The sequence below is a fragment of the Neophocaena asiaeorientalis genome, unplaced genomic scaffold (genome assembly GCF_003031525.2).
Source record: "Neophocaena asiaeorientalis asiaeorientalis breed wild unplaced genomic scaffold, Neophocaena_asiaeorientalis_V1.1 scaffold633, whole genome shotgun sequence".
Classification (NCBI taxonomy): domain Eukaryota; kingdom Metazoa; phylum Chordata; class Mammalia; order Artiodactyla; family Phocoenidae; genus Neophocaena; species Neophocaena asiaeorientalis.
In genome coordinates, this window is record NW_020173395.1 from 1,885,360 (window position 1) to 1,899,997 (window position 14,638).

General features: G+C 45.6%; 1 protein-coding gene across 2 annotated transcripts in view; it reads right to left on the bottom strand.

Moving 5' to 3' along the window:
• Positions 1 to 14,638, bottom strand: part of EXTL3 (exostosin like glycosyltransferase 3) — a 62,530-nt gene that overhangs the window by 6,461 nt on the left and 41,431 nt on the right. The window contains exons 7-9 of one of the 2 annotated variants that reach the window (XR_003003486.1): positions 8,690 to 8,990; positions 3,096 to 3,190; positions 2,896 to 2,963 (exon numbers count right to left, since the gene is read on the bottom strand). Coding sequence is in view for 1 of the 2 variants with exons in the window: in XM_024746933.1 (XP_024602701.1) it covers positions 8,781 to 8,990 (210 nt within the window). In the remaining variant the exon portion in view is untranslated. Of the gene's footprint in view, positions 1 to 2,895; positions 2,964 to 3,095; positions 3,191 to 5,898; positions 8,991 to 14,638 lie in introns of those variants that run through there. The other variant, XM_024746933.1, reaches the window with a different exon arrangement.

The window sequence follows — 14,638 nt, forward strand, 5'->3', positions numbered from 1 at the left end:
GGGAGAAAATATTTGCAAATGATGCAACCAACAAGGGCTTAATTTCCAAAATATACAAACAGCTCATAAAACTCAATAACAAAAAAACAAACAACCCAATTGAAAAATGAGCAGAAGACCTAAATAGACATTTCTCCAAAGAAGAAATACAAATGGCCAATAGGCACAAGATGCTCAACATCACTAGAGAAACGCAAATCAAAACTACAGTGAGGTATCACCTCACACCAGTCAGAATGGCCATCATTAAAAAGTCTACAAATAACAAATGCTGGAGAAGGTGTGGAGAAAAGGGAACCCTCCTACACTGTTGGTGGGAATGTAAGTTGGTGCAGCCACTGTGGACAAAAGTATGGCAGTTCCTCAGAAAGCTAAAAATAGAGTTACCATATGACCCATCAATCCCACTCCTAGCCATATATCAAGACAAAACTCTAATCCAAAAAGATGCATGCACCCCTATGTTCACAGCAGCACTATTCACAATAGGCAAGACATGGAAACAACCTAAATGTCCATCAGCAGATGAGTGGATAAAGAAGACGTGGTACATGTGTACAATGGAATATTACTCAGCCATAAAAAAGAACGAAATAATGCCATTTGCAGCAACATGGATGCAATTAGAGATTACCATACTAAGTGAAGTAAGTCAGAAACACAAATACCACATGATACCACATACATGGAATCTAAAATATGACACAAATGAACCGATCTGCGAAACAGAAGCAAACTCAGAACAGACTGGTGGTTGCCAAGGGGGAGGGACTTGGGGGAGGGATGGAGTGGGAGGTGGGGTTAGCAGATGTAAGCTTTTATATAGAGAATGGATAATGTCCTACTGTATAGCACAGAGAACTATATTCAGTATCCTATGATAAACCATAATGGAAAATATTTTTTAAAAGAATGTATATGTATGTACATATACATATGTATGTATGAATCACTTTGCTGTATAGCAGAAATTAACACAACATTGTAAATCAGCCACACTTCAATTTTTTTTAATTTTTAAAAAGTGGCTAAAATGGTCATTTTAAGTTCTGTGTAATTTACAAGAATTTTTTTTTTTAATTTTCAATTCCAGCAGGATAGAAAATCTTTTTTTTTAGAAAAAAAATTGACAAACTAATTCTAAAATTTATATAGAGAAATACAAAGTAACTATAATATCCAAAGCAATTTTGAGAAAGATGATCAAGTTGTAGAACTTATACTATTTTATTTCAAGACGAACAAGAAAGCTACATTAATTCAGACAATCTGGTACTAGTAACAAATCAGCATGACAGGAAAGAGAGCTCAGAAATACCCACACTTACACAGTCATTACGTTGTCAACAAAGGCCCAACCAATTCAGTGGAGAAAGGAAATTCTTTTTAACAAATGGTGCTGAAACAACTAGATATTCATGTGCAAAAAAAAAAAAGAAAGAAAAGAAAGAAAGAGGACTTCCTTGGTGGTGCAGTGGTTAAGAATCCACCTGCCAATGCAGGGGACACGGGTTCGAGCCCTGGTCTGGGGAGATCCCACATGCAGCAGAGCAACTAAGCCCGTGCACCGCAACTACTGAGCCTGCGCTCTAGAACCCTCGAGCCGCAACTACTGAGCCCACGTGCCACAACTACTGAAGCCCATGCACCTAGAGCCCGTGCTCCACAACAAGAGAAGCCACCGCAATGAGAAGCCCGTGCACTGCAAACGAAGAGTAGCCCCCCTCGCCACAATTAGAGAAAGCCTGCACACAACAATGAAGACCCAACGCAGCCAAAAATAAATAATTTTTAAAAAAAGGATAGAACTCTGACCACTACCACACACCACACACAAATATTAACTTGAGATGCAGCCTAGACCATACAGCTTTTAGTGGAAAAATTAAAAGAATATCTTCATGACTTTGGGTAAGCACAGGGTTCTTGAGTCACAGAAAGCAATGACAAAAAAGAAAATTCTAAATCAGATCTCATCAAAATGAAAAGCTTCTGCTCAGCACACGATACCATAAAGAAAATGGATAGGCAACCCCCAAATTGGGGAAAATATTTACAGCACATACATCTGACAATGGACTAGTATCCAGGGTAAACAATTCCCACAACTCAACAATAAAAAGACAAACAATACATCCATACAGTGGAATATTATTCAGCAATAAAAAGAAATGAACTGTCAAACCACAAAAAGATGGAGGAACCTTAAATGCATATTGCTAAATGAAGGAAGCCAACCTGAAAAGGCTATATATTGTATGATTTTAACTGGCGTATGACATGACATTCTGGAAAAGGCAAAACTAAAAAAGACAGTAAAAAAGAACAGTGGTTGCCAGCGGTTGGAGAGAGGAATGGGTGGGACACAAAGGACTTTTAGGAAAGTGAAACTGTTCTACAGATACTGTAAGTGGATACAGGTCATTATACTTTTGTCAACTCCCATAGGAATATTCTGCACAAATAATGAAGCCTGACATAAGCTATGACTTTAATTAATATGTCAATACTGGCTTATCAATTGTAATAAATGTACCACGCTAATGCAAGGGGACAAACTGTACTTTTCACTCAATTTTCCTCTAAACCTAAAACTGCTCAAAAAAATTAAAAATGTTTGTCACACGGTGTGTGGGATGGTAGTTCCCCGACCAGGGGTTGAACCCGGGACATGGCAGTGAAAGCACTCCGTCCTAACCACTAGACCACCAGGGAATTTCCAAAAATGTATTTTTTAAATAAAGCAATGATTAAAAAAAAGACAAACCAAAACAAAGTTTAATGGGCAAAAATTTCACAAAGGAAATACATATAAGTGGAGTAAGCACATGAAAAGGTACTTATCATTAGTCATCAGGAAAATGCGAATTCAAACTACGAGATACCATTACTCACCAACCAGAGTGGCTAAAACGACAAGGCCTGACACCACCATTGGCGAGGCTGGCGAGGATGTAGAGCAACTGAAACACAAAATTATTGGTGGGAATACGAATGAGTACGATCACTATGGAAAAAGGTCTGGCAGTTTCTTATAAAACTAAACATGTGTATCCCTACCTTATCACACAACAATTATACGCCTAGGTATTTACCCGAGAGAAAAACATAAATCCACAAGAAGACTTGCAGATGAATGTTCTTAGCAGTTTTATTCCCAACAGCCAAAAACTGGAAACATCTCCAGTGCCTATCAAGAGAGTGGACAAATGTTGTTAATCAAGGGAATACCTCTCTCAATAAAAGGAACAAATTACTAATACGTGCAGCACTGGATGAATCTCAGAAACACACTTGAGTTTCTAGAAGCCTTGCACAGAAGAGTAAAAATTGTATGACACTATTTATATGAAATTCTAGGAACAGGAAAACTAATCCAAGGTGATTACTGTGGGGTGGAGGTGGAGATTGACTAGGAATGAACATGAGGAAACGTCCTGGGTTTGACAGAAATGTTCTATATCTCGATGGGGTTGGTTACACAAGTGTATGCATTTGTCAAAAGTCAAGAGAAAGTACACTTAAGATTGTGCATTTCAATGTATAAATTTAATATGGAAATTTTACATTAAACACATAGAAACTAATATTGACCTCCAGTTAATGATGTGTGTGCTTATGTATCTAGAGGGAAGTGTATTAATGCCAGTAATTATATACTTAGAAATGCACCAAAAATAGGATGGATAAAAGGGATGAAAAAAAATGAATAGAGGAATAAAAAAAGTGGATAGAGGAATGAATCTATAATAGCTTTATAAAGCAAGTGTAGTAAAATGACTGTTAGGTATACAGGTTTACAGTATAAAAATTATTTAAACTTCCCTGTACATTTGAAATTTTTCATAATTAAATATTAGGACCAATAGGTTAAATAAAATCTAAATAGATTAAATTCTCACATAACAACCCTACAATATGACCAAGATTCGTACTCTTTCGCAATATGAAGACAAATGAAGAAGGATAAAACAATTTGCCCAATTAAAACAGGTCAAGAAACAGGTGAAATTAAACAGCAACCCAAGGCTGGTCCTAGTGCAAGGCTTCCCACCGTATTTCATGACCTCTTCTGGAATCCATTCTGGGTGTTTAATTCTTCTTGCCCTTAACCCCCTTTGTCAATGAAGATTTAAATAATAAAAATAGTGAATATAATACTTCGTAGCTGTTGCGTGCCAACTTCCTGCAACACTCTGGTAATACCACGTTAGCTATATTCCAAAAGCACCATGGTACTGATTACTATTCAGCTTGTTGCCAGCTATGATTTCTATGTGACCCCGCCCCCGCTTAATTTTGTCATCAAATCATTTCATTCATCAAAAAACTATTTCGCAAGGAGGAAGAGAGGGAGGGAAAAAACTGTTTAGCACTTAAGTGCTCTATTCTCAAGAGGCTTACAAGCTGGTGTGGGAAGCAGACCCATAACCATTACAGTGTGCGGTGAAGTAAGACAGGTCAGCTGCTGTAACAGGAGATGGGCCAGGGACGGTGGCGGCTGTTAGAGGGGGACAAGCAACTTCTGAGAAGGGAGGGTTTCTTGAAGGCAATGCTTCAGCTGAGCCTGGAATGAGCTGGAATGCAGAAAGTGCCACTAAGAAGTTTCCAGTATGTTACCCCAATGACAGTGCATTTCTGTTGTGTGCCGAACAGTGGACTCTTCACGTTTATTATGTTTACTTTCAACACATCTTCAAGACGTGGGCACACTCTTCGCCATTTTATGGGTAAGAAGTTTAGAATATAACGTGCTCCCCGCCAGTTTAATGGGTGACCCAGGATCTAAACCCACAGTCTACTCCAGGGTCCATATCCTTAACCACAGCATTATCCTTCTTAACCACATTTTTGAAAATATGGTGGAATCTTCGATTTCAGTGACAGTAACATCAACCGCTAACATTGACCACTTTGGCTTACCTTGCTAAGTCCAAGCCAGAACTAGCAGGAACAGAACCTAAGTTAGACATGTTATCTCTGTGTCTAGTACCACGCCCATCTCGACAGCCTCATGTCACTTCGTCTCTCTGGCCCCAGCACAGGTGGTAACAAGGAGATGGATGGCTGCAAGAATAGGAGCCTGGCAGCTCCAGCTCCAGACCAAGTAGGCATCCCCACCCGATAGGACATCATCTTCCCCCTTCACCTGCCGCAAACCTACCACATCAGTTGTCAACCCTAGTCTCGGAGTAACACTGAACCGTGGGTCCCAGGCATTCTTAGGCTTGTTAGTACAAACCAAACTCCCAACTGCAGAACCCAGGAGAGGAGCACCCCCAACTCAGCTTTTCTCTGCCTTCCATCCTCCTTCCTGTCTCCATCCGTCTTCTCCAAGCTCGTGACTCGGTGCTCGCTCCCTAAGGATGGCTCTGATCCCACAGCTGAGCAGAAGCCAGACATCAAAAGGACAGTTAAGCACCAACTAGATGCGGGAGCTTTCTGTGGCTCCTTGGAAGTCAGCAAACAACCCCCAGACCGACGGGGCCATTCTAAGCCAGCCCTCTCCTCTGGTCTGGGAACACGTACACTTGAGCTCCCCGTCACCACACCACACACACTGAAAAGTTACCGTGAAAAAGTAAAGGTGGCCAACACGTGCCACATGCCACCCCACATCCCGCTCAAACCAGTTCGGTGACACCTACGTTCCTCTCTATGTAATCAAATGACTAATCCCAGAGACGGACACAGACAAGGCTGCCCGCGTCCACGCACACTGACAGCATCAGCTGGGCTCAGGCACGCAGGCTGCTCCAGGACCAAATCACAGCGTACAGTCGTGCTGGGAGGGGCCCGCTGGCCGTGCACGGGTGGCTCCTGGAACCGGGCAGACACCTTCCCTCAGGCCACTCTAGCGTCCTGCAGAGGAAAACCACAAAAGACTTCCAAGCTTCATGAGTTAAAGTCTCCATTTTATTTTTTTTACAAAAAATCCAACGTCAGACCATTGTGCTCATGACTGGAAAGGGGTGGGGCGGATGGACATGGCATGAGTATCAGAGCGCTTCCCCCTTCAAACGCCAGCACCGCAAACAGGAGCCCCCCGAGCACACACACAGGCAGGCCGCTCCTGCACGCCCAGCGCACAGGCCCTGGCTTGAGGTGCAGGCCACACAGGCGGAGGACACGGCACAGGTGCAAAAGCCCAGAAAGGCCTGATGAGCACCTTGGGGGCTCCCCCTCATTTGGGTGCCTCTCAGTGAAGAGCAAACTGGCCAGCTGGAGAGCAAAGACGCGCCAGGCCCTGGGAGCAAAGACAGCAACGGGGGTTCACGGGACAGCCTAGGAAGCCCACGTGCGCTGCAGGGCTGTCCCGTGCTCCAGGTGAGCCAATCAGGTGGTGCAGGTGACACCTGGGCTTCCCAAGGTGACCGATCGGCATCAAAGGCATTCGAAGCCTGGACCGGGGGCCTCTACCTAACCTGCCTTGCAAAAAGCAGCGGCCATTCTCCAGGAGAACTAACCAAGCCTCCAAAAGCTCTCACCACCCTCCCTCTCACCATGAGGAGTGTCCTTCACGAACGTGGCCAGTGTCCATCAGAGACTGCTGTCTGGAGTCCTTCAAGTCAGTGTCCTGTTCAGGTCCAAGTAGTGCCACCCTCGTCTGTGCTCTGACATCACCGCCCCCCCTACAGTGCCCTGTGACGTCATCCACAGCCGCAGAGTACCAGTTGCTCTGGATCTGCCGCCAGTGCTCAGGGACCCCGCGCTCTGGCTCCAGTGCAGGGGATCCTGACACAGCTCCTCTCTCATCAGGCCCGCTCAGAGGCAGTCTGGGAGCTCCTCACATTAAGAGAGACAAGATAAAAATAGCAGCCACATTTATAGCTCAAAACACCACACTCTTTGGCTTCCCAAAGGGAAGAAGGCTACTGCTAAAAAGAATAAAGTCCGAGGTCAAAGAAGGGGGAGTTAGAAAGTTAGGAAGCAGGGGGTCTGGACCCCTTCTCTGGGCTGCTGAGCAGCTGAGCTCCATTTCCTAGGTAGCTGCCCCAGCAGGGGAACCACAGGAAGATGCCGGTGGGACTGTCCGGAGGACGGAGCCCTGGTCCTGTCCACCAATGGGGAGAGTCCCTTAGGTCAAGCGGCCCTACAGGTGGGTGTTACCCACAGGACAGAGCCTGGCTTCAAAATGATACTTGAAGAGAACCCATCTGGGGCAGGCAGGTCAGAGGAGGATGTGCCCCCTGGACACAGGAGCACAGGATGTCAAGGTCAGGGGAAGACGGAGCTGGCTTAAGGCATGTGCGTGCCCAGGACAAGGCTGAGCCTTTGTTCAGTCAGTTGTGGGGAACCTCCTAGATTCGACTTCAGTGGAGGAAAGTGGGGACCAGAAATACGGTGGAGGCCACGGGCTAAATCCCTGCCAACAGCCACTAGCGCCCTCTTTGGTTCCCCTACTGCTGCCACCACCCAAAAAAAAAAAAAAAATTAGCTTACTTTTATTTCAGCCCAGGAAATAGAAATTTAAACCCAGAGCAGAACGTGGTAATGTGGGGTGTGAATGCCTGTTTCAGGCTGGATTTGAGCTTAACCTAACAAATCCTATCCTCCCACCATTCTGACACATACCAAACCTCAGGGGGTCCCGGAACCAACCCGGCGTGAGGGATCCAATAACTATAGGATGTGGGTCCAGACAGGGGTCGGGGAAGGTGAATTTCACCAAGGTATTATCCCAAGGCAGGTGCCTTGCTGTGACTCCCCGGCCAGCCGGGTGGGGATCAAAGGATGCTCGTTTGCTCTGCGGCAGAGAGAGTAGGCCGACCTGCAACCACTCAGACCACACCTGAAGTGCAGCCCACCAGGCTTCTGTTCTCGTACGTGAGAGAACCTGCAGGAAAGTCTGTAGCCAAAGCACAACATGTCTTTCAAAGGAGGGTCGAAGAAGAAGAGCCATCTGGGGGTCTGTCTGCAGGTCTCGGTCCTTCCTCAGTCTTCTCTCTCAAACAGGGGGTAGGGAGAGAGCTGGGCTGAGAACCCAGACAGCACGACCCAGCGGGGAGTCCTCAAACCCACCAAGTCCTGCACAGGGAGGCTCCACTGGCCCCAAAGGTGCAGATCCCCATACCTTGAGCTACAGAGCCCTGGTTGGCAACAGGTCTTATCTTGGGCAGGGCCCTGTAACAGGGCCACGCCCAGCCCTTTCTTGTTTCTGCACACAGATAGATGCCCCTGGGGAGGACGGAGACAATCTGTAAAGATGAGCCAGATACCAGAAGGCCAGGATCCATCTCCACCAAAATACAGACCACCGTGGTATGTCCCTCACTTTGTGAGATGGGCAGAAATGCCAAACTCCCCCTCAAATATATATATATATGTATATGTGAGTGTGTGTGCATATATACATATACACGCACATGTATATACACATATGTATATGTATACACATGTATATAAATAAGCCTCGAATGGCAAATCTGAAACGCTCTTTTTAAATAATAATAGTAGTTGTTAGTGAATTAAAAACCACAAACCAGCTGCCCTGGGCTTATGAACTGTGTGAGTGACTCTCCAGAGCCCCTGTGGCCCTCAGTGTAAGCTATCACCAGTGCCCTGTGTAGGGAGCCCTGGTGTCCTGGGACCAGGGCTCCGGCCAGTGTGGCTGATTTCAAGAGCAAGGCAGCTCTGTCCCTCCCACTCTCCCTGCCAGCTCTCCCAGCAGAGGGTCTGGGCCACCCACCCAGTGGGCATCCCTGAGGTCCTTCCACGTCTAGGGACCTCAGGAGCTGCCTCCCTCACTCTGCTCATCCTCTCCCATATGCGCAATGCCCCTAGATGAACTTGAAGCACTTGGTCTTGTCGTGGGGCAGGCGGGTCTTGAAGAGCACAGAGTCCACGCGGAACTGTGTGTACAGCAGGGGCATATAGCCGTACACCTTGACAAAGAAGTTGATACACTTGTGCCGCTCGTGAAAGTGGGAATCGTCGTGTGACAGAGCCTGAGGGCATCCTGGGCATCGGAAAGTCCACCGTGACGTCACCTGGGAGCGGGGAAGAAAGAGCACGAAGTGAGAACCACAGGTGCTGAGACAGAGACCCCAGAGCTGAACCGACCGACGCCTCCTCTTCCACGGTGACGACACCGAGTCGATGGCTACACTCACTCAGAGCAAGTTGGGAGCCAGAGCCCAGGGCTCTCTTCCTGCCACGGACAGATCTACATTAGTATTAAGGACACGCTTCCAAACGGCCTATACGTAACCAATATCAAAAGCCTTGAGGTGTTCAGTGGTGCCTATCTCAGTAACACTACTTCTACTATTTATCTTGGTTGCGCAGCAAGACGTAGGTATAAAGTTGTTCATTTCATCAGTGTTTTTAATAGCAAACTACTGGAAAACTACCCATCAAAAGGGGATAGATAAATCATTATAAAATACTGCATGTCCATTAAAAAAGATGTTTAAGAAAGTTATATTTAAAGACATGGAAAAGTGGTCATATTATAGTTTAGTGGTTATCATTATGATGAAATTCCAAGCAATTAGAAAAGTATGAAGAATAATACAACAGCTTCACTATCAACAACATGGCAGATTAAATAACATAAACCCCCCTGAGCACAGAATCCCTGAAAAGGCAGGATGAAATACAGAAACCGTCTCTTTAAATATATTGGCTGAGCTTATAATGAAAGAAGTCAAGTCCTCAGAAGCCAAAGTAATGAAAAGGCCTGAATCCAGCAAGACAGCCAGGAGCTCGGGTTTTCATGAGGCTGGAGCGCCCACAGTCAGGAAATCAAATTGGAGACTTTTTGAAACCCTGGGACCCGGTGGAAGGCCACAAGGACAGGAGGCAGCCCTGCAGAGACAGACGGTGAAGCAGCATTTCCTTCTCAGTCTGAGCTCTAAGTGGAGGAGGAAACATCCCCTCTGAGAAACTGGCAACCAGAAGCCGGCCCTCACACAGCTGAGGCTAGAATTATAACCCCCTGTGTGTCCTGAAAAGCCCCAACATACTAATTTAGCTTAAACAGGTCTCAAGAAGGTAGTAAGCCAAGGCACATGGAAGAAGCAAGTACAAATCCTCTCAGACTCAGGCCTCAAAGAAGTGCTATAAGCAAAACCCCAAAGAATATGACCTCACAATCAAAAGTCACAAAAAAGGGGATGAGTCGCATGAAGGAGACTGCAGAAAGAAACAATAGAACCAGACCCCAAAACACTGCAAAACGGCAGAAATATCAGATAGGGACGGTGACAATAAATGTGTATCATATGTACAATAAAATTCTGAAAGATTACTCAAGGTTTGATGGAAGAAACAGGGACTATCAAAAAAATCCTTGTGGATATGAAAAAGAACCAAATAGGGACTTCCCTGGCGGTCCAGTGGTTAAGACTCTGCACTTCCCATGCAAGAGGCGCGGGATCAATCCCTGGTCGGGGAAATAAGATCCCATATGCCACACGGCACTGCTAAAAGAAAAAAATTAAAAAGAAAAGAAAGAACCAAATAGGGACTTCCCTGGCGGTCCAGTGGTTAAGACTCTGCACTTCCCATGCAAGAGGCGCGGGTTCAATCCCTGGTCGGGGAAATAAGATCCCATATGCCACACGGCACTGCTAAAAGAAAAAAATTAAAAAGAAAAGAAAGAACCAAATAGGACAACAGAATTGAAAAGTATATTAAACTTACTGTGGTCATCACCTCATGATGGTTTGTAACAAATCGTTATGTTGTACACCTTAAACTTATAAAGTGCTGTGCGTCAATTACATCTCAATAAAACTGGGGGGAAATAAGTATACTGAATTAACTCAGATACTCAATGGATGGGTGAAGAGAAAATCAGTGACGAAAAGTATACTAAAATTATTACCCAGAATGGAAAATATTGAAAAAAAGCTTTAAAGAAATATGAAAGCAAGATTAAGAGACATGGAAAGAGATACTGTATGATTCCATTTATATAAAGTTCAAAACGGATCCTGGAGCAGAAGACAGCCATCATTCTGGCAGCTGAGCACTCCTTCCTGCTCTGAGCCTCGCCCCAGCCTCCGGGGCCCAGCACACGCTCTGCCCTGCCCGCCCCCTGCTGCAGGCGCTCAGCCTCAGGTTCTGAGCCCCAGCAGAGAGCCTCCGCCTCCGGGGTTTCCACTCCAGCGCTCCAGGCCGGGAGGGCTAGGCCGGGGAAGTGAGGGCAGATGCGGAAAGCAGGGAAAAGTGCAGAGTCGGGGCCAGGGCAGCAGAGACCACGGCAGAGCACACCCCACCCCGACACCCTCCCGTCTCCTTCTGTGCCGGGCACTAAACGGTGCTTTGGAATCTTTTACCTGTTGTGCCCAGTTCTGCTCAAGCCCACTTGAGGAACATGTTTTGTATTTATCCTTGTTTACCAAAGACCAAACACTGGCTTGGAGGCAGTCTCGCTCCCCTGCCTCTCCAGTTAGTGAGAATCTGCGCATAGATTGGTCTAGGCTTTTTATGTGTCTCAGCCACAGAGGAACTAAACCTCTGACTCTCCCTGGTCCAGCGATCCCTGCCAGGTGTAGGGCCTTTGTAGAGAGCACTCCTCTTCTAAGGGCTCATCGGGGAGCAGGTGTAACTTGTCTGGCCTCACTCCACGTGTGTAGCCTGTGCCCTGGGCCTGGACCAGTTACGCTGTCAGCAGGGAGATGCTTGGGCTCCAGCCAGCCTTGCTGCCCCAGAGAATCATGGAACGTGTTCCGAGAATATGGGGACTAAGAGTTCCCAACCCCAGGCCTGAGGGCGCAGCTTTCTCTCATGCGGCTCTGTGTTGTATTCTATGTTATTTTGCTACCTGATCATTCTAGTTTAAAAAAAAAAAAGACTCAGCAAAAATTATGGACATCTGAATAAAGGATAAACCCTGGTCATATAAAATGTATCAATATTGATTCATTAATTGGGACAAATGTACCATACTAATGTAAGATGTTAATAATGGGGAAACTATATGGGGGTATATGGGAGTTCTGCACTGTCTTCGTAACTTCTGTTTTAATATCAAGAGTTTATTTTAGAGGTAAGCCATAGTGTTTAGGGATACATACTTAGGTGATACAAGTGTAAAGAAAAACAACAATGGAGTGGATACCATTAAAGACACGACAGTAACTGTATTCATCTCCTAGGGCTGTCGTAACACAAACTACCACAGATTCAGTGACTTAAGAAACCAGAAGTTTACTCTCTCACAGCTCTGGAGGCTGGAAGTCTGAAATCAAGGTGTCAGCTGGGCATCCTCTCTCTGAAGGCTGTAGGAAACAACCTGCCCCATGCCCTTCTCTTAGTGCCTGCACTGCCGCAGCCCTTGGCCTTCCCTGGCTTGTAGATGATGCTCCATCCTCACACAGCACTCTCCCCTCAAGTGTCTGTGCCTCTGTGTCTCTTCTTACAAGGACATCAGTCATAGTACTCTACTATGTACTTCATCTCAACTTGATTATATCTGCAAAGACCCTATTGCCAAATAAAGTCACATTCACACGTTAACAGGGGTTAGGACGTAAACATACCTTTTGGCGGGTCACAATAACAGGGGTTAGGACGTAAACATATCTTTTGGCGGGTCACAATAACAGGGGTTAGGACTTAAACATATCTTTTGGTGGGTCACAATAAACAGCCTACCCTCTGGCCTCAAAAATTTCATGTCCTTCCTCTATGCAAAATACATTCATCCAACATCTCTTAAAACTCAACCCATTCCAGGATCAACACTAAGTCCAAAATCTCATCCAAATACAATCAACTCAGTCCCAAATCTCTTTTAAATCGTCTAAATTGGATATGGTTAAGACTGTGGATATGGTCCATCCTGGGATAAAATTCCTCCCTATCTGTGGACACGTGAAACCTAGAGGACAATTATCTATCTCAAAAATGCAACGGTGGGACAGGCATAAGATAGACATTCTATTTCAAAAGAGAGAAACAGGGAAGAAAAAGAGGCCATGCATCCTGAACACGTCCAAACCCCAGCAGGGCAAGTCCCATTAGGTTTCAAGGCACGAGAGCAACCCTCTCTGTCCTCCTGGACTGGGGGCGCAGCAGCCCTCAGGAGGTGGCCCCGTCCTCCGGAGCCAAGGGGGTGTGGTCCTGCCTCTGGGCCACTGGTGACCGCAGCAGCCCCACCAGCCTCTGAGCCATTCTTCCCATCACCTGAAGCGTGTAACACATTCTCAGCCAACTAGCTCTATCGGCCCACTTCCTGCTGGTAGAATCCCAGGAGTTCCTTCCTTCAGTTCGCCCTGTCTCTGTCCCCTTTGGCTCAAGCTCGCAGTGGTCCTGATTTCTGGAAGCTGGAAGTCAGAAATCGAGGTGTTGGCAGGGCCATGTGCTGCTCTGTGAGGGGCCCAGGAGGAATCGGTTCTACGCCTTTCTCGTTGGGGTTCCTTGGCTCACACATCACTTGCATCTCTGCCTCACATTACATGGGGTTTCTCCCTGTGTGTGTGCCTCTGGGTCTCTTCACCTCTCATAACAGGACACCAGCCATACGATTAAGGGCTCACCCTACTCCAGTCTGACTTCATTTCAACCTGACTACGTTTGCAAAGACCCTATTTACAGTTAAGATTACATACACAAGTACTGGAATTAGGACTCAAACATACCTTTTTCTTGTGGGGGGGTGAGACACAATTCACCCACAACAGTGATTAAAACTGGGGCTGAGGAAGGAGGTTGAGATTGGGAAGGGGCATGCAGGAGCTTCTGGGGTCCTGACACCCCATGTTTAATGGGTTGTTTTATAATAATTAAGCTGTGCACTTAAATTTTATGCCTTTTTCTATATGAGCATTATATTTTACAACTTAGAAGTCTGAAAAAAATAAAATGAAGAAACAAGCAACCTGAAAATTTCTATAATCATTAAAGAAATTGAATCTATAGTTTAGTACCCTCCCACAAAAGACATGCAAAGCCCCAAAAGATGTCAAAGGTTGAGTTCTACCAAACCTCCTAGAAAACACAATGCCAACTGTGCACAAACTCTTCCATAAAATAGAAAAAAGGGGAACTTGCCCCAAACTCATATAATGAGACTAATTACAATTTTCGTACCAAAACCAGAAATAAATAATACTAGAAAGGAACTTCCCTGGTGGAGCACTGGTTAAGAATCCGCCTTCCAATGCAGGGGACACAGGTTTGATCCCTGGTCCAGGAAGATCCCACATGCCTCAGAGCAACGAAGCCCGTGCACCACAACTACTGAGCCTGCGCTCTAGAGCCCGCGAGCCACAACTACTGAAGCCCGTGCACCTAGAGCCCATGCTCCACAACAAGAGAAGCATCCACAATGAGAAGCCCACACACCGCAACGAAGAGTAGCCCCCACTCGCCGCAACTAGGGAAAGCCCACGCACAGCAACGAAGACCCAATGCAACCAAAAATAAATAAGTAAAATTTTAAAAATAATAGTAATACTAGAAAGGAAAAATCACAGGCTCACTTACTCATGAACACGAATTCAAGTAATCCAAACAAAATACCAGAAAACCAAATCCAGAAATTTATAAAAAGAATTGTGACCAAATGTGTTTATCCAAAGAAAGCATGAATGTCAACACAAGAGATTAAAGATAAAACACATGACTGTATCAATGGATAATAGGAAATGTACTCAATAAAATTAAAGAATCATTCATAATAAAG